We start from the raw sequence: 26,833 nt of genomic DNA, 5'->3' as shown, positions 1-26,833 counted from the left end.
GGCTTGTTTGCTCCTGCTTACAGCTTTAAAAAATATTGATTATCCAAACGATGGAGATGGTTTTACAGAACAAGAAGTCAGATGCAGAGCGCAGGACTGAATTCCTTTGGTGCAAGTTACGTGTACTTCCTGTGTGTGTGTGTGTGTGTGTGTGTGTGGTTTTTTGTTTTTTAAATGTTGTTTGCAAATTAATATTTTATCCAAGAGTCAGAAAAAGAATAATGCTCACTCATGGTATTGTGACAAAAAGAAAAAAAAAATCTCTGAAAACAACTATACAGCTTTCATTTGCTTACTGAAAATAGGCACACTCATTTCAGAGACTTGGTCCTCCTGGCCGTTTTGCGTTCCCTGCTGTTAGCAAGCCTCTAGACTTAAAGATTTTCAGGAGAAAAGTGGCACACACAGAAACAGTAGAGAAGTTAAACCTCCTTTCTTGACTGTGATACTGCTCTTTTTCCTCTTGCTGGCTCAGGAAAAGACATTAATAGATGTTGAATTAAGACTTCATCAGTGGGTCCCTACTCCATTCACTTAGAGTCCTTACAGCTATTTTTACTGAGTGTAGTGATAATTACTGCTGTTGGCAGAGCAGAACTAATCTAATCTGTTTTGGCTGCTGAAATCTGTGAAGGAGCCAGGAATGATTTCTGGGTTGAATTGTTAACCCTGAACGTACAGTTTTGTCAGTACCACAGTGGGCTACTGCTTTGTCTGAGTACTGAGTAATCTTATGTTAATGAACATATAGGGACTCAAAAAAAAAAAAAAGGGGGGGGGGCAGCTAATAGAAGCATAACATGCTCCTGTTTTGGTGACCCTGCTTTGGGGATTGGTCTGTCAAAGAGGGCATGTGTCAGGGTACTGTCCAGCCTCATTTTACAAAAGATGAGCCCTTGATATAAGAAGAGCTGTTTCTGCAGGCACCTAATTTTCTTCTTTTATTGGATATGGCTGAATGAATTTGAAGGATGCTAGATATGTCCTTTACACACGCAGTATATAGATGCTGATGAAAATCTTGACTCTGTACCTCCTAGTTGTTTTTGCTGCTTTTTTTTTAAATAGTCTGTGTGTGTATACACACACGTGTATATATAGTGTGCATATATACATGTGCACACACACGTGTGTATATTCATGGTATTCTTTTGGTCTTGCTGCTGGGTGGCTTCGCTATGGTTCTTCCCCCCCCCCCCCCGCCTTCCTCTTTTTCTTCTTTTTGGTTTTGTTTTTGAATCAGCACAGCATCTTGGCTCTGTGGACGGAAGAGGTGATGGTGCTATTTGGTGACAGTAGGGAGTGTACAGCTTCCTGGATTGTAGTCTTACATTTGGATTTAGTAGGATTAAAACAGCATTAGTATGGATTTTGTTACTTCTATCAACATAGTTGTTACAACAAATACTAAAACAAATTGCAAGAGCTTTGATAGAGAAAAATCTGAAAGCCTCAGGGCAATCAGCAACATGTCTGAAGGAAACATTTGAGGAAACAAGTTCTTTCGTTTGTGTTTTCTTGCACTGAAACAACTTGCACATCCCAATCTCGGTGACAGAACGTAGGAAAGCAATTCTTCCACTTAAATTCCTCCAGTGTGGCAATTTTCACATTTCTCCTATTTCTCAAGAGATACAACTGCATCATTTTCTTTTCATGTATATTTTCAGCCACAAAATGGAAATCAAAATGAGATCCTTCCAGCTAATCTGTTCTCATCAACATCTCCGAAATGGCCAGAAAAGACGAGACAGCCTACGTTTTGCAGCAAGTGCTGAGGTCTAGGAAGAGCATGAGAATGTTATGGCAATGATTTCTTCCTCCTCTATTCTTCTGCCTTATATTTTTGTTTAACTCTGCTTTTCTGAGGCTGTAAATGAGGATTGATAGAAAAATCTCTCATCATCTTCACAAGTCTGAGTGCCTCCCTGCACAGTGACTGTGCCTTCTGAGATGCGTGAATTGAAGCCAACTTTGCTCATCTGATTACTTCCCTTTTATACAGTTGTTTTGGGTGTCTGGCCTTTCCTCAACTATTTTTGTCATAAAATGCTTGCCTTGACATGATTAAAACCCCACCATTGTTTGGGTGTGCCTGTAAGGCTATTTAAAGACTAGGCAAAGGTGAATCGCTGCAGCTGTGTAGCTTATAAAATAGGGCCCTTTAAGAGGAGGAATGGGAGGGGGAGGACTCTGGACTTTCCCTGGTTGCCAGGCATTATTTCTCTCATAGGAAACAAGGTTGATCTAGAGGACAATTAGTTAAGCAAAATTCTTCTTTTTCTGTGCTTTTACTCTTTTGTCGAAGCTTCTAGATGATGGTCACCAAGTGCCTGGCCGGAGCTGCGGGGCAGCTGTATTTGGAACCTGTTAAGGGAACATGCCAAGTGTGGGAAGGGCGGTGAAGAGGGGACAGGCGTACAGTGGCTACGCAAGTAAATTGCAGTGCAATTGATAGGCCTTAAGAGTTAGTGGAACACTACTTTGCAAATTTAATTTCAAAAAGAGAAACAGCCCCCCCCCTCAACTTCCCTGGCATAAAGTAACACAGTAATCTGCTTTGTATTTGATGTCCCTTCATAGTCTAGCATCTATTTAGACCATCTCAGATGCTCAGACTTCAGTATGTTCTGTGCTCAGTGTTTGTTCCTGATTTATACTAAATAGTATATGAACGCCTGTTGAACCAGGTATAAATGTAAGGAAATTTCTGGCTACCCAGGCTTTCCTCCTTGCTCGTGACTGAATTGCCGTAATAAAAAAGGAATGGAAGTTGAAATAAATACAAATTGTTGTTCTTCAACCAACTTAGTAATTAAAAAAAATGAATTGTTGAAAGTGTGGTTAGAAGTCTGTCTTTCCTAAATACTTGTTCTTTCTTGACATTTTGGTTTTCACTCACCTACTGACTGGTATTGCTCTGTTGGAATTGCAAGAAAACGTCTAAGGGCAGAATTTGATCTTCAGAGGTCTCTGCGTTGGTCTCTGAACACCCTTAGGATTTCCTCTAATAATAAAAGTATATCCACATACTGAATATGGTCTGTAGCAAACAGGTCTTTATTCCATTAAAGTAAATTAAAGTAAATTAAATTCCATTAAAGTAAATCAGTGCTAAAGTAAATTTTCTGAGATATACCTATAAGATTATATAAATAGAGGAAAAATGAAATGGATTTTTTTTTTCTTTTCATTTCATCTTTCCAGCCAAGCCTCTAATGAAGTGAGAAATTCCTCTTCCCTGTGGGCAGCTCTAGGCTCCTGCCTRTGCTTCTTTGTCTAATTAGTGGTTTCTATTCAGTAGCTTTTGTAAAATATTTCTATACATTTCTGTCAGCACACATAGCTGTGCTGAATAAGCTTCAAATGCTGCTTTTTGTGTGAAGTGGCAAACATTACAGCTAGAAAACAGCATGCTTTTTCCTATAGAACTTAGTATAATTTGGGTTGCTTACCCTCTTCCGCTTTGGTACTGTATGTGTCAGAACATAACAATTATATCAACTATACCTGCTTTTTTAGGTGGTAGATGTGTTTTTGCGAACTTTTGCTCTTAAATTCAATAAATGTCTTTTTAAAGCCTTTTTTTGAAATTAAATTCAATGCAGAATGGACCAGAGGCCACTAAAACTATAGTCTGTTCTGTAAAAACAAATGGTTTGTTGTAAGAGTTGCAACGTTTCAGCAGCCCTGACAAGGCTGTGCATCGTCTGTCTGCAGCAGTGCCGCTCCTCGCGTTGTGGAACCGCAGGGGCGTTAGGSGTGCCTGAGCAACGCGAGGAGGCTGTCTTTATAATCCCCAGCTGCTAATATGAAAATGGAACAAACTCATTCAGAAACAAATACTACTTTTGCATTAAAATATCTACAGCGTACCTTTTGGTAATGTACTTATTCAGTGCAATTATCGGCCAAACCCTTAATGGGAATGGATTCTATTAACAGGCTAATGATGGTGATTTTTCTGTCCTGCAGAGCTCCATTGGAGACTTCATAGGAGAAGTGTCATTGCAGTTGAAATGCTGGTACGAGTCCTTCTCCTTGCTATGTCTTTTGAAGTCAATATAGCATGAATATAACTGACGGATCCTTCAATAAACAGCTTTGCAGACCTTTTATATTTGAGATGCTGTCACAGGAGCAGCTAGCAAGTCATTGGCATGTTAGAAATTGGTTAATTTGACTAAAATACTTTTTGATCAAAATACTATTTTATTATTTATTTCTCTAGCTGTACTGCTGGTGAGGTATTCCTGTGAAGTAGTCCACAGTGAACAATTCTTTACAGAAACATCCATATCTGCATGGGAAGTAGTGGAGACGGGTGAAGATATCCTCATTTTTCCAAATGCTTTCAGGGTCCTGAACATCCCTGCTGGATTGTAGTTTTGATGGTCTGCCTCTGAGTGCTTGGTGAGCTCTCTTCTCATGATATAGCGGGAGAAGAGCCAGACAGAAGCTTTTTTTTTTTTTTTTTTTCATTAGTGTAAGGTTTTCCAAACTTATGGTTCATGCCACTGTACTACAGTATTTTTACTCATCCACATACTAAGAATTCTGGACTGCTGTCCTGAAACATAACAGTGTAATAAAAAAGGAGGAGAGAGGCGGTAATGTTTTCAAAGGGATGTTTTTAATTTGTGTTTTTTAATAAAGAGAAACTAGTTCTTGTTCTGAAAGTGAACATTTCTTGTGGCTTTTGGAGATCAGACCAGAGGAGAGATGTCCGGCTCTCATTGTGTCCGTAAGAGAACTGGGTACCCAACAGCTCTTTGTTCCTTTAATGATCTCCCCTGTGGTGCACCAGAGTAGAATGCGTTTTCTTTGGAAAATGAAACATAATAGTGTAATAGGATTCCAAATATTCTGAGGACAAAACTTACCAGTGTCAGGCTGGAGACCAATGCCACCTTCTCCTTATTGCCAGTGTGGAGGATTGTCTTCTGTAGAACTTCCTGGATTTTAGATGTATGCCCTTCTTAAATTTGGAGGTTTATTCTTCTAATTTGTACTTCTTCATACAATTAGCATAGTGGTAAAAATCTTTTTTTTCCTGAAGAGAATAATTTCTCTAGATGATTGCAATAGAAAGCTTTGGAAATCTTTCCGCAAGTTTTCTGGATAATATATCTGTTAACTTTTCCAGAGTATGACAAGTAGCATTTCAAGCTCTTTTTAAAGAGTTTCCTCATATGTTTTATTGAAAAATGAGTGAATATAAATGTGGACATGGTTTTAGTAGTCTCACAGCTGCATCCAGGCAGCTACTGTGGTTAGCGTAATAGTTCAAAAATAAGCCTTTTAATCCATTTTACAAGAGAGAATTGATGGTTACCACATAATTAGGTGCCCAAATAAACTCACTAAGCATGTTTTCTACTAACAGGGGGATTAGACTGTATTGTCAGGGGGCCTGTTATATTAAAGGCACCATTTGGCGTACTCTTAATTCATGATGTGGTCCTGTCTCAGGTGCGGGTGAATTTGACAAATGCCTAATCTGTGGTTTCAAGATTCTACAAGAAATGCAATTGTGTTATATGCTGTGTTGTTACTGAAGGATTTAATTATGTGGTTATTGAATATTAGATTATATTGAGTCTTTTTTAGCATATGCTACATTATGTGCTCCTTACCACTTACTTGAATTAGTGAGTATTTAAAAAAGGGGGAATGAGAATCCTCTTTGGTCTTTCTGTTAGACTATTCCTAAGAATTTAATTTATTGCTTACTGTATAGGTTCCCTTAAAATAGGATGAAAGCCAGTGGACTTGGTCTGAGACTTGTGCTTTTCACAGCTCCTTTCCTGGGAGCTTTGGCTGGTGCAGTGGTCGCTTTTGGGATGCGTTCTGATGAGTGTTTCAGCTCTTGTCTTATCTTGTGTCCCACAACCAACGGAGTTGTCTTCTCTTTAAGCTTATGCTGCTGAGTCAGTGCTTGTACATTGCAACTTTATTATATCTTTGTAAGATATTAAGTCAGGCTGTCTGAATTGGTATTTTATTGTCTTGTGCTGAAGATAAAGCAGTGGCAAACCTGTCTGAGTGAGCAGTTTGGTTATTAATTCTGCACTGAATAYGAGTATGGCTGTGACGCTTCTGTCTGAATTTCAAGCGTTGCTTTTATATATACATAACCAAGTTGGAACATGTAGCAGTGCTATAATCCATACTAATGTAAACAGTCCGTGTTCTTAGGAATCAAATATAACATGGAGACCTTTAGGAACTCAGTTTTAATCTTGAGTTGCTGTTTCAGTACTTTTTTGAGAGCATATTCAAAGCAGACTGCTGTGTCATTTAAAATATTATTGTTCATAAATAGTGTATTTTGCATTGTATTTCATAGTGGATTGTAAGACTATACAAAGAAGTCTATATGGAGTTAATGTCCTCATACGGTATTAGCATTCAAGAAATGATACCAATATTGCACGTTTTAGCTATGCCTCTTTATTTAGTGCAATACTGTCAATAGTTATTGTCTCGTACTGGTAAGGCCCTTCAAAAGAAATCTAGGGAAAATGCATCAAAAGGCTTGCTTATAAGACGAGAGCAATGTGGCTGAAGCTTTATTCCTTTCCAGACTCCGATGATCACTGATGTGTGTAGATGAGTTCAAAGGCAATAGTCTCTGATTCAGTACAGAAATCAAGGTGGTTTGACAAAGTTAATTCTCTGCTAGGTAAATTGTAAGCTACTACTCAACCGCAAATTTCATGCCCTCCCATGGTCCGTACTGAGAATACGTATTCACAGTGTCTTCAGTTTGTTAACATAGTGCATTTATGCTCATTAAATGTTCAAACTAGACTTCTGTTTCTTAAAAAATGAAAATACTTGGTGTATATGCAGAATAGCTTTTTCATATTAGTACAACTTTATTGTGGTAACTTTATTTGAACATCTGAAATGTTTGTTTTGTTCTATACTCTGCTGTGTGAATAGAACTGAAAAGTAAGTCTGTATTTAAACTATTTTATATCTGGTAGTATCTTGTCTTTTCTCTTTGGTTACTTAAGAAGAGAGAAATTCTGCTCACAAAATGTCTGTACTCAGAATTTGACCAACACTTCTGAGGCTGAAGGGAATTCTTATGACTGAATTGTAACTAGCTGAAAATCATAACGTAATGGAATTGCTGTTATAATATGTGCAACTTAATTGGTAATTTTTGTAATGCATTAGTGAGCATGTAAGCTGCTGATTGACATGCCTTATGCTTAATTTTTTTTTTTCTTTCTCCTAGTTTCTTTGCTTGAAGAATATAAGAACTTTTCTTTCGGCATGTTGTGAAATATTTGGGATGAAGAAAAGTGAACTTTTTGAAGCATTTGATTTGTTTGATGTGAGAGATTTTGGAAAGGTAAGGATCCTCTTAATTATGTCCTGAGTAACACGTGTTCTGCTGCTTGAGGATAGAAGGCTTTCATTATAGATGTGGTGTAGGTTATGACTAATGGGTGAGTACTCATTTAAAAAAAAAAAAAACAATGAGGAAGAATTAAGGAAGATGAGCTGGACTGAAATTGAAGGGCCTAGTGAAGGGCAGAGAAAAATCACTGAAAGGAGAGTTTTGAAGATGTGAAAATGAAAGAAGGATAGATGAATTAAATATGGGGTTGAAAGGTGATGAGTTAAAGGTACATTAAATGTATGAAGATGGCAAAATGGAGGTGAGTACTGCCTGGAGAAGTCTTTTGATAGAGATAGTGTGGAAACAGAAACCCTGGACCTTTTCAGTGCAAGACCGCATGGCACATAACACGTTTCTTTTGTCTCAGACGCTCTAAAATTTGTCCACTCATCTGCCAATGTTTGTTATTTTTGCAAGTTATTTTTTAAATCCCTTGGTGGTTCTAACCTGCTGTAAAGCACAGACACAGCCATGGTTGGTTAATACGACTGTTCTAATTTGCAAAGCCTAAAATACATGCTTCTGTAAACCTATGATTAGTTACTCTGTACGTAAAAGCTTTTTCCAGTGTATTGTTCACAGCCTCCTACATACTTGTTTGATCTGTCACTGCTAGCATATGTTCAGTTCAACTTCAGTTTCTGTTTTTGAGTCATAGGGTGTCATTAGAGTAAATCTTACAGAAAAGGGCCTAAAAATTGCCTAAAGACCAGTAGTGTCAAAAATATTCTATATTTGAATAAACAACTATTTCAAGCATTATTTTCCTTTTAAGGGCTCATACTTTCACTAACTAATTTTTGTGCTGCCCTTTATAAGTAGATATGGAGGCCAAAACGATGCAAGAGTGCAAGCCTGAATCAGGGCTGCAGTATGGCTGTTTGAAATGGCTCACTGAATTCTTTTAACCAAAATATTTAACTAAATCCTTTGCTTATAAAGATAGCTAGACCTGGTAATTCCTTTTGTCCTCATAAATTATAGTTAAGAAAAAGTGTTTTAGTAAAATACATTCAGTTTTTTTGTTACAAATTTACTATATTGCTTATCAAAATGTGTTAGATTAGTTTTCCTTTTGATTGTGCAGCAGCAGAAATTAAAATTCTTTTTGATAAATAAAAGATACTAGCAATGTCCTTATTGAGGTATTTAGTAAGTCAGGTATCTGTTTGCATCAAAACTTTGATACTTATGCCTAATGCACAGAAATCTTTTTCTATTGCAGTTTCTAATTAATTGCTGAGAGTTCCTCTGTTTCATGTTTAGTGCCACTTGAACGTAAGAGGCCTGTTTTTTAATAGTGTAGTTTTGAAGAAATATTTTTGCAATGCAAACTATTAGTGCTGCATAATTGAATCCTCAGAGAAAAAGTTCTGAATTAGGGCTGAATTTAGCCCGACATGTATGTTTCTGACACTTTTTAAGTTGTCATTTTAAACAAATTTATTTTAGAACACAATTTTGTTTAAATAGAATAATACATTGGCAGAAATACTGTATCTTCCATCCAGATATTTATCATTCTATTGCTCTTCCCAAGGTAAAATTGGATCCAAAGGCATACAGTTCTTACCATGTGTATTGCCACAGTATAGCTCTCAGACTTGGTATCCCTGGAACTTGTTATTTTGGCCTTAGCGATGGCTATAGCGGTTGCATATAAGCAATGGTTTCTATGGTCTTGGCCTGTTTATGACTCAGATGTTGGTCTTGGTCACCGTTCTTGGAAAGCCACCACGTAAAAACGCAGCGACAGATTTGCAAGACGCTGGCGCGTAGGGGTGTTTAATGAGACCAGCTCTGTGCGCGGTAGCAGCTGGCTGTGCAGAGGGGGGGATGCTAAAGTGAACAAGCGGTGCAATCCTGGCAGTAGCTGGGCTGGGCACACTTTTAGGTGCGTAATCGCTCTGCTCTTCAGCTGTTTCCATTGCATGCTTGCATGAACACGAGCGGAGGTTGCCATACGCTCTCTGTCGATAGTCTGACGTGCGTTTTTACCAGGCTCTGCAAACGCTGGGCATATAGTCAGCTTCCTAAAGGAGCTGCTGAACTTGAGGCTATTAGGAAAGCAGAGAGAAAAAATGCATGCTGTATAGCGTCTAAGCTATAAAATGTATAGCTAGTGTGCTGAGTTATTTCTGTGGCTTAACAATGTCATGTTTGTACAGTGAGCTGAGAAGATTTGTAAAGCCTCATGGGGTTTCAGTTCCCAATCTCATACAGCACGTGTTACTCTGGAAATTCTGAGTGTTAGTAGCCATGGCAGGAATAAGAAAGCTTTGCTTTTTTCATGTTGTTTTTTCTGCTGCTCAACTTTCCCATTAATTGTTTCTTTTTTCCTATGAATAACAAATTGAATTAATTCACCAGCCTTCACTCTTGTGGAATCCTTCTTGAATTGGAGTTGTACATATGCAAAAGGCCAAAAATGTAGTGCTTCAGATTTTTCTGCTACTGTAACCAAGGCATTCTGCTATTTCCAAAATTAATTCTTTGAATTATTCTCCCTAAATATGCACAAAATATGAACTATGTTAAACACATCCACCAAGAGTGAGAGGGATTCAGCACTTTTTAAGCTTCAGTTGAAATGATAAAATAGATTATTGGACTTGTAATCATATGATAGAATATTTTGCTTTATAGACATTTTCATGACTATTCAAGCACACTAATGGAGGAAAGGGGAGAATCATGTCAAACATGAATGAACAATATGCTTTTAAGAAAATAAAAGGAAGAAACAGATGGGGAGACCTGGTGGTGGAAACTGTCAAAGTTTTTGAAATACTTCAGTTTTTTTCAATGTTTTAAGATAATGGCAGCGAAACTCTGCCTATCGTAGTGGTAGCTGCACTTTCCCAATATAGTCATAGATCTTTTAGGAGCCCTGTGAAATATTTGTTACAGAACGTTTGTTGTAATGGTGAAACTGGCTTTTAATAGCTAGGGGTAAATGAATGATGTTTTCAGGTATTTTGACATAGCATATGAACATTTGGCTTGAACTTTATGCTCTACTTTGCAGAGACTCTTTGATCTCTTAGTGATCAGAGTAAAAGAAGGGTGTACGCAGTATGGATGAAAATTAGAGGTGAAGCCGAAGTAGCAARGTGTTAGAGTGTGAGGGGGAGGATAAGTAATGAAGTGGGAAGCAGATAACCCAATAAATACTAGAATCTGGATATCATCTCTTATAGGAGGGGGGTTTTCTCATATTTCAGATATGATGGCATGGATTTTTCTCTTTATTTTTAAGCTGACTGAGCTGGAAAAAAAGAGGGGATATATTACACAGAAATCGGAAGGTTCCTGAAGTACATTTTCTAAAAACAAAAAGATATTTTTCCATGTTCTCCAGTATTCACCCGTTTCCACTCAGTCACCTTTCTTTCAGTAAATTTCATTGCTGTTGTGTTAAGTTCCTGATGGAGCACGAAACGCCTCCCACGCACACGGAGGTGCCAGACAGTGTTTTCATTCCAAATTCCACCGCGGAGAGTCATTTTTCACTAGCGCAGGGCTGCCGGGCTCTTCCTTTCTACCTGGGTGCCAGAATCAACAAATGCTGTCGGTACTTGTTCCTTCAGCTCCGCGTGTGCTGCGCCTTCCTGGAGCAGCAGTCTCCTCTGCTGCTTGGGGTGCCGCAAAAAGATCGGTGCTATCCCGATTCTCTGAAGGAAGTTTCAAAGGAATCTGGGATTAGCTCCGGCACCCTGTTGTGCCAATAGACACTCGCTGGCCTCGGAGCAAGGTTTGAGGCGCTGTGGGTAAAAATGGTGTCCATATGTTGTCAGAAATGGAGTTTTGTTTACTCTGGTTTAAATATTCTAATTAACGTATGACTGAGCACAAGGCTGTTTTTCATGACATAACTCATCTAATATGAGCATAACTTTATTTTTTAACCTTTGTTGAATCACGTCAGTAAAGTCTAAATATACTTATTTTCAAAGTAGATTGAAAGACTGAAAGATTTCTAGACACCTGCAGTAGGTGTCTAGAAATGATACATAACATTTAATCATGATTAAAAAGGGGATCTGATATCAGCTGGTCCAACCAATATTGTTAATACCTTATTGTTAAAAAGCATGTATAACAGACGTGTAATGCAATATCTAGTGTAGTCAATTCTCCAATGACACTTAAAAGGCTTGTTTATGTAAGAGTAAGAAACTGCTGTGAAAATATTGAATACATATCCTAAGGTCATGTAGTATGTGATCATTTTAGTCACTCTGTCAGTGCAAAGGAAATCCGGACTATGACACAGCACAAAGTCATGCTGAAGTTGAAGATCCTGGTGTGCTGAAATTCCCTCAAGGATGTTTAACAGATTCCAGGAACATCAGGCAGATGTGCATAAGAATCACACGTCAAAATCAACATAGCTAAGAACAACGGTTACTATTAAAAATGTTATAGACCTGTCCAGGAGGAGAGAGGAGAAAAAACATTTAGAAAATCTTCCTGAGAGATTTGAGATTAACCTCACTTGTATCCTGTTTTATTTGGTGAATTTAAACAGCAAGGTACTGGAGCAGAATTTGAGCACTTTAACTAATAAAGTCATATTAGAACTGCAGAACCTTGGGGAGCATGACATTATATTGCATTTTTGTAAAAGCTTTGAAACATGGAATGGGGAAAAAAGAGAAGAGCTGTTTTAATTAAAAAAAAAAAAAAAAAGACAGCCATTAAACTGGGTTTTGTATCCTCACTCTCTGGGCTGTTTTAATGGTAAAGTTTTGGGGGGGAGGGGAGTAGCATGCTCAAGAAAGCAGCCATGCAATTGCTTTCAGGAGTTTTAGTGTTTTCAAGTGCTCCAGTGAGATGAGCGGATGCAGGATGAGGGACGCTTGATGACCACCTCCAAGCTGTCCTTGTGGATGCGAGAGAAAGAAGAAATAGGAGAAAATATGGAGGAGTCTTGGCTTTTTTCTCTGAAATGCGTTGCACAAAATGAGTAAGAAAATACTAATTGTTTTGCAAAACTGCTGAAATGCTTGGCATGTGCGGAAGATCCTTCTTTGTGTTAGGTATTATTCCTGTTTGTGCAGAGTTATGTAAAGGTCAGGCACTCCATAGATTAGCCTCCATAAAAACCAATGATTTCCAGCCCCCAAAAACGTAAGTCATAGTTTTGGACAAAGTGAGAAGATTAGGAAACCAGTAGGATGAATAATGTTACATACGGCTCATCAGCCAGCTTTTTGAAAGGTCCTTGAAAAATATATAATACATTGCCATTGTGCGACAGTGAAACCATTACAAGCCCTGGATGTATTCAGTGTAATTTATTTGTGTAATTCAGTGTCTTTAATGATGACCAATGCAAGAGAAGTTATTAAAGAGCTTGTACAAATTGCTAGGCATTAACTTCAATACGCTAAAACCATTAGCATGGGCTTACAGCCTGAGTATATCTAAGAAGCCTGAATATTTCAGAATTAATGTGCTGAATGTTCTTGTGATAGCATAGCAGTGGTCTATCACCTTGCTGATCTTTCAAATGAGTCTTCATGAATTCCTTAAAAGTTTGTCATAACTTACTCAACTTATAATGTTTGCTTCCAGTTGATGAAAATGGTAATGATCTTTCTTTTTTTTACCGCAACACAAAGCATTCAACATACCACAAGTGTTTGATCATTAATGAAAAATTCTCATCCAGGGAGTGCTTGAGACTTCTTTTGGAAGTATCAGAAGACATTAACAGTGTGGGGTTTTTATTGTTGTTGTTCATTTTTTAAATAATGTAGATTTTGGTTCGGTTAGATTTCTTTTTTTTCCTTCAGTAAACATGACCAGGTTTGGAAAGTCAAGATTAATGAGAAACTGCTAATATGAAAGAGTAAAACTGAGTTTCTCAGCACACATTTCTCTGTTGCTACGGTGATCTTATCCAAATGTTGTGAGGATCTGATTCACATATCCTGGAGGCGTTGAATTTGTAGCATCGAATGCTGGTAGTATGGAATTGTCTTTGAGGTGAGAGAAGTATGGGGAAGAAGAGGAGAGGATAGCTGGATCTTGAGTAGGTTGAAGACTTGCGTCTTCTCACATATTTGCCTATGGAAATGTTTTTAAACCTTGTTTTTAAACTGATAATTCATTTCCTGCAATAATTGCAATACAGGCGTTTCAGTAACAAGTTGACAGTGAAGCCGACAATGAAACCCCACATTTACTGCCTTTAGGAATATTGATCAAACTACCAGAAAGGTAAACTATAAATAGAAATAGAAGAGAAGGCAAAGAAATGAGTGATGTACAGAACCTGTGAAGAGTTTTGTATGCATCATTTCTCTGTGCTAGCAAAATGTTCACCCTCTATGAAGCATGGGAAGCCCTGTGGTGGGTGCATGGTGGTGGTGTTTTGTGTCCAGGCCTGGGATAACCAGCCTTCCAAGGAAAACAAGCAGGGAAGTTTTCTGTAAATACACTGGGGTAGAGGGGGGGAAAGAGGAAAAGTTGAAGTAAAATTTGTATAAGCTGTTCAATACTGTCTTGTGTTTTACAATGTTGTTGATTTGTAAGAAAATCCCTCTGCCATTTTGACCTAGATTTCCGGACTGCAGCCGAGGTTTCCTCTTTGTTCCTCTTGCTGCTCTGGGATTTTGAGATTCAATGACAGACATAAAAACTATTATGTCTCTAGAAACAAATAGGATGGAGGACTATCCCGCTAAACTGGGACAGTTGGTCACTCTACTATTTCCAGTTATGGCATGAATATCTGGCTTGATATCAGCCCAAAAAGCCTGTTGCAAACTGTGTTTGAATGTCAGATCATGTTGTTAAGACAGCAGGATTAATTTGCCACAGAATTTACCAAGGTTTGGCCCTTGATTTTTAGACCAATGCATTCCTTTTTTTGTCATCAGTGGTGCAAATTAAATATTCAAATCGGAGATTAAAGTAAGGGGCAGTTGTAGGCCTGAAGGTTTTACCATTATTACTTGCTTACTGATCCCCTGCCTCTCCCGGGCTGGGGTTGTTTGGTTTCTGGTGATGTTCCTCATGTCTGCTGGTAGGTGTTAGGCTCTGGGTCCGTAGGAATGGGTGGAAGGGGACAAATGGTCTCCGCAGCCTACCTGCCCACAGTCAAAACCCCACCACTGTCTCATGAGGGAAATACTGTTCCACTCGAGATTCCCAAATTTTCCTGCCTTACTCTGTAATTTTCAGCTAACTGCATTTATAGTTTAGGGACTGATGAAGGGGAGAAAGGGAACTTGCTGTCACTGGATGATCTCGACTCTGGTGAAGACCATCTGTCACATGTCAGCTTTCTATTTCCGTAGCCAGGAATTGGGTGAACACAGTGTTGTCACCAGCTTTGGCTTCCTAACCAATGTGGCATCGCATTGGTAGGGAAGACTCTATCTGACCCGTACATGTAGAAGCTTTCGGACTTACAGCTAAGTGACATTAACATTTGTGGCTACAACAATTAATATTTTTACAGTTAACACTTACTGCTACCCAACCTATCTAGGTGTTTTACTGTTTTAATTTCTTTTACTTCATGGCCTTCTCAGAACGGACTTTGTATTGTGAGAAAGGTACTGGAGTTTAGGGCTTGTTTATGAGGGTATGTTTTAAGGTGCTTTCCATTTCAGGTCTAAGTCTGTGTCCTTCATTTAGATAGTAATCTGCCATAACAGTACATTTTCACGTGGTTGGCTGCACATCCTTTTTAGATTGTGAGACAAGACTTGTGGCAGTGAAAGTCAGGTGTTGGTTCAGCCTTTCCTTTTTTTCCTTTCTATGTTTAGAATTTGTATTAATATTTCTGGGGAGAGAACTATGTGAGTGATTTGGATTACATTTTCTGTCTGTCTGTAACAATAATATTGAAATCTAATGCTTTATTAAGCCAGTTAGTTGTTTTTTTTTTTCCCCCAAGGTTGAGTGGGTTTTTTGATCGCTTGGCTTTTTTTGCAGCTGGAGTAGTAAGCTGATATTGCTGTTAAATGGTGGTAAAAACTGAAGTGTCAGAATGTTTTTGGTTAGGGTATCTAAACATAAGCAGGTCAAGGACAATCTGTGGACTTGTCTGCTGTACTGAAATAGTAGTTTCTCCAGCTTTTTGGGTAATATGGGACGGCAGGCTGTACAAGGTGCTTTAGTGTTGATGCACACTAGCATGGTAAAAAATTGCCTGCTAATCTCATTGAAAAATACACATGCCACAACATTCCTTTGGGGTTAAGSAATGTAGCTTCATGTTTTGCTTGTCTGTTATGTTTACTGTAGCAGCATTCATACAACTTTTAATATGTGGCTTATCACTTCTCGTGTCTGTTAGGCCTTATGTTCCTTCCTGGTTTTACTCCTCTCTCTCTCTTGCTTTGTCTTCTGCTATGTATTTTCTAGCTTTGGATCTGTGAATCAACCTATCTGACGTATTTCAGATTTACTCATCTGCTTGAAAGTTTTACTAAAGTCTATGGAAGAGGATTTCAGAAGATCTTTAATTAAAAAAGTCCATCTCCAAATAAACTGTGTGATGTTGTGTACAGGATATAGTAAGATACTTATTCAAAAGTAATACTAAGCTAGGCACCCTTTTTAAAATGGGAAATGATTTTGTGTAGAATCTACCTAAGAAAGAGTTCTGTTTCTTCATGTTGCATCCTTGAAGAGTTTTGATTACAACAAACTCAGCTGAATTATTATGATATTGGTAAACTGTATTCTTCCTAATATGCGGTGGTGTTCCTCTGTGCCTTGCCTTTTGTCTGAGCAAGACAGCGAAAACGACACTCTGAAGTATCTAGAACACATTTTGCACTGTTACTTTCATTTCTCATTGTTGCCTACAGCTTAGCATTTTAACTGACTGTGTCTAGATAGAAATCAAAGATTATGGGGGAAAGAAGCAGAAACAACAACAACAAAGAAGGATATTCAGAAGTGGGCATCCTGAGATAGTTATCACTCCCTATATTGCTTGCCAAAATTTTGTTGTTGTGTGCATTAATGATAACAGCTGCAATTCAATAAACTTGGTACATTATCTGTACATGCTTTTAAAATAATAAGGCTGGAGCCTTTCTTTGCTGTACTTTTGTATACAAAAGTTAGAGAAAGTGGAATTTTTTTCCTCCTCTTGTTTCTCCTTAGAAAGATTTGAAATAGCTGAACTTCTGTCTTACTGAAAAACATCCTAGCCTCTAGATTTATATGTCATGAGTTTAAATTGTTACTGAAAGGTATCTGTGCTAAATCTCCAGCAGAGACATTTGGGCCAAAGTCTACCTGAGAGGCAGAAATTGCAAGCTAGAGTGAAAGTGAAATGGTGGTGTAAACCACTTTTTGTGCAGTTTTGGGATTTCCTGTGAAGAGTTAGTCAAGCAACTGTAAGCATTCTCCAGCAATAGCTGCCAGTGACATCATGGGACGGAAACTGGGAGATGTTAGTATGTTGTAGGAAAGCATGGACCATGGTTTTTCTGCTTGGTCTGTAGAAACCCCCTCTTCTGTACAGTGCAAGGAAAGGGAAGAGCATAGATCAGTTGTTTTTAGTTGGTGGTTCCTATGTGTTTTTCATGTAAAGCAGAAGTGTATCGTAGTGAAAAGTCCTGAATAGTAATGTATATTTTCAGACAGAGTTTTCTGTTTGTTCATTTGTTTATAAATACTAAAAGTTCAGGTTTTGTTTAGCCTAGAGGATAGTCAGATTGGCTGGAGTTTCATTCACTGCTTTTTCTGCCCAATTTCCGTAGAAAGTGAAACCTGTAGTGAATGGTTTGCAGTGAGACACAACATCTGAGTATTTCATAAAAAGGAAATGGGTATGAGTTAATGAGAAATGTTTGTGAAATGTTTTAGAGGGCTTTTACTTAACCCGTTTGTGATGGAAAAGGTTAGAGAGGTGTTTGATCGTCAAGAACTGCGTTCTGTTGTTTCCGATCCTGTCGCGCCTAGTTACTAGGTCATGAATACAGATACAACTATTGCATGCCTTTGAAAAGCATGGATACTTGAGAGAGTTTTGTGACATATTCTTCCTTTACCAAAGTGACATATTCAAATGTGTTTACATATAAATAAAGCTTGTATGTTCTGTAGGTGATGGAGATCACCAAGGCTGCCTTGCTGTGCAAGCGGCCGGCGTGTTTCGGGGAGCGGGTGCTTCCCCTCCGGCTCTGGCTGAGTTTGGAGCAGAGAAAAGAAAAAGAAGTGGAATGGCTGCTCGGCCCATTTTGGTCAGAGATGTATTATTTGCTTCCTCCGTTGTTACGTACCCTGGTACCAGAGGATTATGAGGATAAAGCCTGTGGCGCAGAGGGAAGCAACCTGCTTGCTGCTGCTACTGCGTGGCCTGACGGGTAGCCACCCTTCCGCGCTGGTAAATGCCGTTTAACGCGGCCTTCGTGCCGGGGCAAGGAGTTGGTACGGATCTTAACTTCTGGATCTGAAATGCTTTTCAGCCACCTCTTTCTACTACCTTAGTGATAAAGAAAAACACCAGAGGAGAGAAAGGGGAACTATAGAAGGGAAGAGAAGACAGTTAAAGCATATATGCTGTTGGAAGAGCGAGAGAAATTGAGGTGACAGCATCATGGTGCCAAGAAAAGAAAGTTCCTGGTGCTTATACCAAACCTGTGGTGGTATTTTCAGATAGGAATGATAAATTAAAATACTTTAAATTCCAGTATGAAGCATGAGATGACATTTATTTGGACAGGCTCTATTAAGCAGACTGATTGCACTTTCAAGGCTTTCTTCTTGAGATTTTTCAGGTGAAACATTAGTGATTAAAAATGAGGATTTCATTTCCAAATAACCATTTAATAATCAACATATTTAGTGTAAAATTTTATGATCAATATATTTGCTGATAAACTTGGGAAAGTATATGGAAACAGCTGTAAATAGTGACAGTTCCCAAGTGGAAAGTAACAGTACAGATGAAATTAAAAGTATGATAAAAAGATTGACATAAGTGAAATTAAATGGTACTTATATTTCAGCTTCTACTAACTCTATAAGTGAGTCAGTTCCTAGATTTCAACTCGCTGTTTACAACTGGAATTCGCCAGCGTAAGTAAGACTTGCCTTTAAAGAGCCTTTGGTAGGGAGTAGTAACAAGGTTACATTACACATTGCAGCGTGATGCTGCGTGGCCTGACCAAGCATATCATTTGAATTTTGGAAGGTGCTATTCCAAGCATATTTTCCAATCAATTTTAGTCTTAAAAAAAGAAACAAAAAAAATTCCCCAAATTGAATAGAGTTACTTATAAACCTGAATATATCTTTAACTGAATCTAAATGGCTGAAGAACATTTGTTCTATGAACTGCTGCAAGGAACAGTAGGCAGAATTACTTGGGAAAACCAACTGAGTTAGTTTTCTTACATATGTAATTCATCCCTCAAAAATCTGGGTAATTTAAGATGTTGAAAGGTTTAAAGTGTTTCTAAAGTAGAACCAATTTGAGCAAAAATACATCATTGATGCTGTACAGGCCCATGATGTGGGTTTCCGGCAGTAGCTAATTGATACTAGCTAAGTAATTCAGTGCACTATATAATCCAGCTTTGACCAAAATATGTAAATGACTTTTGAGGGAAGATTTATTGCCTGTGCTCTTGCAGGGAGTACATTAAAAAAATGAATGTAAGTCACTGGCAGGGGTGGGGAGTTTTCTACCATTTCCCATTCAGTCTTCTCTAGTGTAAGCTGTTGTCCAAAACTCACAGTGCGGTTTTAAGTGTCAAGCAGATACGCTGTTGATTTCATAGTGACTCAGTAGTACACTGTATAGGTCCCCCCGCTCCCCCCCTTTCCCAGTGCTAGGTAAAAAGTGAATAATCTTCCTGTGCCGAGTGTTTATTACTTTCACAGAATACTGGAAATTGCAGTGCCTACTACATCGACTAGTATTGCCAGCACCAATATGCTGTAATGTGTTGAAATAAGATATTGGAAAATTGCACTGAAATATCTAGGTGATTTGTCTGAAGTTGTATTTTATTTCAAGAATTACTCTCCCTTGCAGATAAGGGGCACAGGACATCCACAAAAGGGTTTTAAGTGCGCGTGCTGAGTGTCGCAGTGGCGGTGAGAGGCAGTGCGGCTGCGACGGTTGTGTGCAGAGGCGTCGAGGGTGAGCAGTGGGTGAGCTTGGCGTGCGTCAGGCGGCTGTGGGAGAGTAGTACTGGAGCAATCGGGGAGAAAATAGCAGCCACTGTCTTTCGTATTATACTTTTATCTTACCTTCCTTGTCTCTTCTCTCCTTACGTATCACTTAAGTTCTCCTCCCTCTGTTCTGCGTTCCAGACCCTACTGCAGTTATTCTGTCTGTCCCACCTTGTCTTTCCATGTGCTTTTACCCCTTCTTTGCACGCTGTGGGCATCGCCTCCACGAATTCAGCAGTGCTGTCGCCGAGCTGCTGCTGCCTGCTGCCTCGGGCACCCGCGTCTGCCTCGGTGCTGGAGGAAGGGCATGCGCTGGGATGCTTGCCCGGGCTTTGCGGGACAGTGACGTAGATGGTGAATGCCCTCAGTTTCCTGAGGTGCTTTTGAGCTTGCAGGTTTCAGTTTTGCTGCTGCTACTTGCTGTCAGTGAGTAGTTGCGTCAACACCTGCATGGAGCTTAGCAAATTAAGGGATACTTAAAAAAAAAAAAAAAAAAAAGTCACAAAGTGAAGTCATTCTCCATTGCTCATGTCTCAGTATAGATTTCTGAAAGATATGAGGTGTAGCAGTAGCTGTATCCTGTGTACTTGATTTACTGAATGTATCTTCTGAGTTGCCTCAGGGCTTGGTGAAATCTCTGAAGTGACGTAACTGAGTACCTCAAAAACTGGTGACCAACAAAGTTTAGGAAATTAAAACACTGCATTAGGAAAGAAATTAATGCCAAGCTTATGGCCATCACAGTCCAAACAGGTGGCTCTAGATATTGTGTAAATATTATTGCTAAATCCTGATAAGAGATTGTAGTTTATATGCAGTGTAATGATTCCCTGCTATGAACTCCTTCCTTCAAAAGCTCTCCCTTCAGAAGCAGTGGAATGAGGAGTTTGACCAACTTTAATATATATATTTTTTCATCTGCAAGTTTTCTTTTAAACTATTTTCCCACTTGCATAGGTAATGAATAGGAAATTTCATATCAGTTTGAAGCAAATAGCCAGCCTTGCAGAGCTAATAGCTCTGCGTGTTTCTCCTCAGATCACTTTCTTTTACATTGAAGATATGTATTTGGCTGTTGTGGTTTCCCACAGATTTACCTTACCTGTTGGTCACTACCAGATCTTTTAAGACTTAATCGCTTGCCTGTATGGCAGCCTCTCTCTTAAAACTCATGCTGTATACTAAATATTGTTGAGTAACATAATTCTGGGTTTATTTTGAAAGTGAGTTTTAATTTTTTTTTTCTTCCTGGGGAGGAGCTCTGAGTCTTTCAGCTAGCTAAAAAAAACACTTGAAAGGTTGACAAGTGGATGGGGATGCCCCGCTTCAGTGGATGGACACAGACGTTCTTCTCTCTGATCTCTGGGAAACCATCCGAGGGTTGGAAACGTACTTCATTATGAGTTCTGAAGTATTAGCTTAGTAAAGTTAATAAAAGTTCTTAAACCACCTTATTAGAAGTGTCATCATACCATTTTCAAAGTGGTGAGGCCTACGTTTTATATATGCTAACTTGGCGGCTGGATGTAAACTGGATACAACATGGTTTTCTAAATTGCATATGTTGTGGCAGAAAATGTTTGTTTAAAGCATGATTGTACCTTAATTAGAAAACAAACAGGTTTTTCCTGGCCAAGTTAGTACAAAATTGCTTTAAGTTAGGATAAATATTTCGTATATTATTTATATTAATATAAATATTTCTAACTGACAGATGTTGAGGTAAAATAGTGTCAAATACTCTAAATCACTTCTTGAATACTATTTTGCTGTCAGAATATGAAGCTTGAGTGTCTGTCTTATTTGTGTCGAAGTAAAATTCAGATACTTTTTTTTTCTCTACTGGCTTAATTAAAATATTCCAGATTTCTTCTTTTTTCTTCTTCTTCCTCTTCCTCTTCTTCTTTCTTCTTCTTCTTCTTTTATTTTTTAAATTTCCCTCAAGTGTGAATTACATAAAAGAACAAGATATTATGGATTGCCATGGTGTTTTTGGTCCAGATAATTAAACTTGATGTGAGTAGTTGATTTTGGAGGGGGGCAGGGGGGAGAAGGGCAAGATCAGCTTTTAGGATTTTTTCTTAAACTTTTAACCAGAATGTTTTTCATGTGTTAGGCAAACACGACTAGGTTAGCAGGCAGAATTCAGCTTTATAGATATGACAGTTTTAACATAGTGACTTGTGCGGTTCTGTGAGAGCTGTAGAAAAATACTTGAGCAGAAGATTAAACTTGAGCAAAGTGCTTTGTGGGAGGGAGTTGAAGCTCTGGCCACGATTTGCAGGACGGCTCGGCAGGTTGAGCAAGAGCTGCTGTGCTGGCCCCGAGGGTAGATTTTACAGAGTAATTCGCATTTACATTTTGGTTTTTTTTGATGGAGTAATTCACATTTACATTTTGTTTTTTTGATGAAGATTTATGCCACCCACAGGTGGGTGGCATAAATTCAGAATCTGCAGAAGCTACAACCAGTCTAATTTTAATATATACAAAAGCACGATTTATTAATTAGTTTAACCATCAGTTCATCAGTGCTAAGACTCCTTATGCTGGATGCTAAGTTAATGGGAGTGGATGAGAATCTTTCTTTTTCAAATTGTAAAACTTCTATATATTTCCTTACTGCCGTCTCAGTTGTGGAACTGTTTCTTTTTCTCTAGTCAGAATAGTCCACCTTTGCCTTAATAGCTTCCCAAGCACTAGGGAAAGGTGCTACTTATGATTATGGCTGATGTGAAACTCGTACCAAATCAGCGCGTGCCCCCCTGCGCCCCCGTGGTGCCGGTTCAGGACTGTGGAACATGTGCGGGATGAACGTTTGCATCCTGGCCTGCTTGTAACTTGCTTGGGCATTTCTTGTCATTAGTTGACTCTGAATTCCTATGGATGATAATTTATCTGTTTATATTATATGGAGAAGGAAGAGCAGTGTGGAATGAGATGAAGGAAATGAGGTGGGAAAGAGGCAGAGTGGGAAAGCAGAGGGAGCGGACAGCTTTGAGCAGTTACAGAGCAGGGTGCATCTGTCCCTTTCCCCCTTCCACGTTTTGCTTTCAGCGCTGATTCGCATTCTCCCTCACTCTAGCTTTACCCCTAAAAAGCCTGATCTGTATAACTTTACCTACTTAATTATATTCTCATCGCATAATTCTTAAACTCATTTTCCCTGTGTGGTTACTGCTCAGCCTTCACCACTGCACTGTCTCATTGCTGTGTGCGGTCCCTCATGCCTTGCCTGTATCTCTCATCGCTTCCCTTTGAAGCCCAGCGCACATCCCTCTCCCTACGGTACTACTTGGGTCTCTGCTATTTCTGCGTTTCAGGTTTGTTTCTGGAGTGTTCTTTGTCTCTTGGTTTTGGCCAGGAGACTGGTCCTGTTATTCCTGTGCTTATTTAAATACGTCCTCAAATTTTTCTGTCTACCTGAAAAGTAGACCCGCTACTTGGAAGAGAAGAATTATGGCTCTATGGCAAAATCTGCAGTTCAGCTTCGTCTTGTCTCATACGTGTGTTAGAACTTGAATATTGCAGTGCCTTTTTCCATTCTGGTCATGTAAAGAAGGAATTTTCGAGTGTGATTTGTTTCCTTCCTCTCGTATCTGTTTCAGAGCATATTTTTATAAGTGAATAGCACAATAAACAAATATCAGTGATCTATATGGTCTGGCACCAGTAGACCTGTGAAAAGAAGAAAGGATTCATTCTTAGCACTGATGTTCTGCTGAAGTTTTATTTCCTCTGTCTTATCTGGAAAAAAAAATCCCTTGAGAGGAGGCTGCAAAGAAGTAACTTACACTTCTGACATCAACAGTGTGCAATAAAATTCTTGTTAAAAATTGAGGGTGTTACTGGTATGGCAATATATTGGGGAAAGGTACTTGAATTTTATTCCTGGTGCTTCCATAAACTTGTTATGTAATCTTGAGCAGTTCATCTAATTTGGGGGGGGGGGGGGCTTTTCCCCCCGTCTTTAGATTGGTGGTACCATTATCAGTTTGCTTTTGTGAGTATTGTGACGGAATTAATGCGACCCTTTTCTGAAAGCTACTGTAAGATGTAAAAAACCTTTCTGCTCAAGTTTTGTGATTTAAAAGATGAACAAAAGCTTTCAGAATAAAAATGAGTAAAAGAACTGATGTATCGTGTGCGCGCGCTTTTGGGATAGCTATCTGTACAGCTCCTTGCCGCTCCTGTCCTTATAAAAGGCAAAGTAAATGATTCTTTGCAAGCTATAAAATGTTTTCATTCATTTGGAAAGTTTCAAAAAATGTTTTAACTTCGAGCCTACTTTGATTTTTTTTTTTTTTAAGAACCATGCTTCTTTCGCCTAATTCTTTAAAAAAAAAAAAAAGAAAAAAAAGTGACATTAAAAGAATTTAAGTTTGATATGCAATAGAGGGGTGTTGAGGAGAGAACCATCTGTGTACAGTGTATCTGTAGCAAGTGTCAATTGATGCGTTTATGTGTGCTGCTGTGACCTCTCAAAAGGTCAGAAATTTGGAGTCAGACCAGATTTACTTTTCCTGGGTTTCTCAGAGTGCATTTCTTAAATTCCAAGATCAAGTAATTGGTTCTTCATTTGAAACTGTAGTAGAGAATAGTGAATCTAACAGGACGGTTTAGCCTTCTAATCAAATTAGTACTTACAAATAGAACTATGAAAACTATTACTGGCATGAATGCAGGAAAACAAGGCTTGTATCGTAGAAAATAAGGCAATAAAAAGCACCTGAATAATGGAACTTTTAGAAGCTTGGAATAATTGAGCTCCAGAAACTGATCCAGATCTTTGCAGAGGAAATTCTGCATGCAGATAGCAGAAGAGTCTTCTCATGACACACAGCTTTGGGCTAAAAGGAGAGACTGCCCGGCAAGAAGGGGAAGAGCAGTCTTCTCTGTAAGCTCCTCTTTTTATGGTGCGTTTCTGCTTGTGCGTGTTTTTGCAGAAGCAGCGATTGCATGTTGTGCTGGCAGCCTCCGAGCTGTGCAGGAGGCGTATAAAGGAAAAGGAAGACCTGACACGTAGTCGGTGACGTGCCAGCTTTTGTGATCAGGTGGCCTAAAGTCTGGCTGCAGGGCTGGTGTGGTGGCTCAAGATCCTTCAGCCTTCCCTTTGCATGGAGAAGGCCCCAGCTTGGCAGGTCAGCCCCTAAGGTCACGGCCTGCTGGCGAGAGGGCGTTCTGCCCTGGCAGCTTCTGCCGCCGAGGGCTGCCGTTTCTGTGCAGCTCTTAGTGCCGAGTCCTCCAGGAGGAGCTGCCCGGGCGGCGCTCGGGGCTAGGTGTGCGCTGCCGGCCTGCTCCCTTGTACTGCTCCGCCGCTCCTGAAGCTCCTCCTGGCTCTGCGCAGCAGGAGGTCCAGCAAGTCTACATGCGTCATTGTGGAGGGCTAACAGTTTCTATTCTCTGCTAAATTGGGGGAAAAAAGRGAGAGTTTAACATATGGTATTTGCATAGAAGCTGTTTTTTAGCGGATGCTGATGCACTGGTTTCTTTTTTCATGCGAACACCTGTGCCTAACCACATAGATGCGGTTAGGCTCTAGGAGATGGGTCTTCAGCTCCTGCCACTGAAGTCAATGGAGTGCATCGATATAAGCCAAGTGGGAATGCAGTCTGGATGTTCCTAGTCCCAGCTAAGAGAAAACACTCCTCCAATTTAGGAGAGTGAAGAAAAGTTAGTCAGCATAAGTTGTTTTGCTTTGTGTACCCCCCTCGGTATGTTTTTCTGGCAGACATGGAAGATACTTTATTACATTAATTTGAGGGGGGGGGGGAATCCAAAATGTTAAGTCATTTTCAAAGTGGTTTCTCATAAACTGGAAGTGAAGATGAATCCAGGTGCTGGTATGGAGTAGGCAGCTGTTTCCTCAAGCGTTTGAGAGAGAATGTTGCTTCTGCCAAGTTTCAGTAACATAAACTTGTGTAGAAGTTGTGCTGATTTCTATTCTAAATCATGAGATTCTTTTTGAAACAATTTCAGTCCCCTAATATAGGGAAAAAAGTATACTCAATGGATAGTAGTTAGCAGATGAAGCTACTTAACCAATCGTCTTAGATCCTGTTCTGCTATCTGCATTCATGTTAAACAGTTTACTCATAGTCATTTTACAGCAACTGTTGGGWTTATGCATGTCTCAATTGCTGTAGAAGCTAATTACTCTGTTGGAGCCACACTTACCTGGTTTTCACTCCTTCAGTTTTGACACAGTGAAGGTGGTTGTTCACGTAGGTATGCTATGAAGGACCTTGTTTTTTCTTTTGATGCATGTTTTTAGGGGTGGAGCCCTGCGTATGCAGGGGAATCCAACTATGGATTTGTTTGTAGTGTTAAGAGCAAGGTCGGCGCTCTCAAGAAAGCATTATGACTGGTGCAGCTGTATTAAAGCTGCTTGGTCTGTAGAAAAGAATCAGTTTGACAGTGCGCCATGAACCTTCAGATGGCTTTAAACGGGTTGCTGTTGGTTCACTTGATAGACTTGGGGAAAAATCCCCTCTCTGTGAAGCTTCTCATGGCCTGAGGAGCTTCGAACTAGCAAGGCAGTGAATCCCATCTGAAGTGCTTTTCCTTGCCTGCTCTGTTAGTATGTTAATAAGCTGTAATAGTCTTTTGACGATCAAAGCCATGTGATACATGCCACAAGGTATCCTGCTGTGTTGTCACATAGAGTGGACAACCGAAGTCCTTCGGAAATCAAAAACCCACTGAGAAATTAAAGTCACACTATAGTAATCCTGCCTATTACATGTTGATTATTAAATTTTGACTGAGAACTAGTCTTCAATATAAATGACTAATTATCTATTGTTGCAATGCAGCTCTTGCAGCTCTTACAGCTTTTATCCATAGTCTACTGTGCAAATGATACCAAAAAGCATTGTGTAAGAGTGGTTTTAGTGGCTGTGTTATTCTTGAACAGAACTTTTCAGAAATTAAATCTGACCTTAGAACAGATGCTTATGTCCGTACTTTGCAATGAATACATTGTAGGCAGAGACCTGATTCACATACTTCATAAAACTTGTTGGGTGCTGTCTATGCTGTAGGTACCTCAGCTACAAGAACCTAACAGCATTAATATAGCTAATAAAAGAGTCATGGCCTATGCTTTTAAGCTGGTATTTTTGTTCCTTTTTGTGGAAAACATGCAGCATTTTTTCTGGAAGCACATTAGTGTTGAAGGAAATGTGACATTTCCTTGTTCTCATTTTATACTGTTCTGCTTTTCAGGTTTGTTTTCAGTTTTCCTGTTTCCTAGTT

At 39.2% G+C, this 26,833-nt stretch overlaps 1 protein-coding gene across 1 annotated transcript in view; it reads left to right on the top strand.

Moving 5' to 3' along the window:
• VAV3 (vav guanine nucleotide exchange factor 3) overlaps positions 1-26,833 on the top strand; it is a 173,213-nt gene that overhangs the window by 20,128 nt on the left and 126,252 nt on the right. Inside the window, exon 2 of the mRNA XM_026087902.1 lies at positions 7,250-7,366. Coding sequence (XP_025943687.1) covers positions 7,307-7,366 — 60 coding nt within the window. The 5' untranslated portion in view covers positions 7,250-7,306. The remainder of the gene's footprint in view (positions 1-7,249; positions 7,367-26,833) is intronic.

This window comes from Apteryx rowi, unplaced genomic scaffold (genome assembly GCF_003343035.1).
Source record: "Apteryx rowi isolate R43461 unplaced genomic scaffold, aptRow1 scaffold_74, whole genome shotgun sequence".
Lineage (NCBI taxonomy): Eukaryota > Metazoa > Chordata > Aves > Apterygiformes > Apterygidae > Apteryx > Apteryx rowi.
This window is presented reverse-complemented; position numbering and strand designations above follow the sequence as displayed.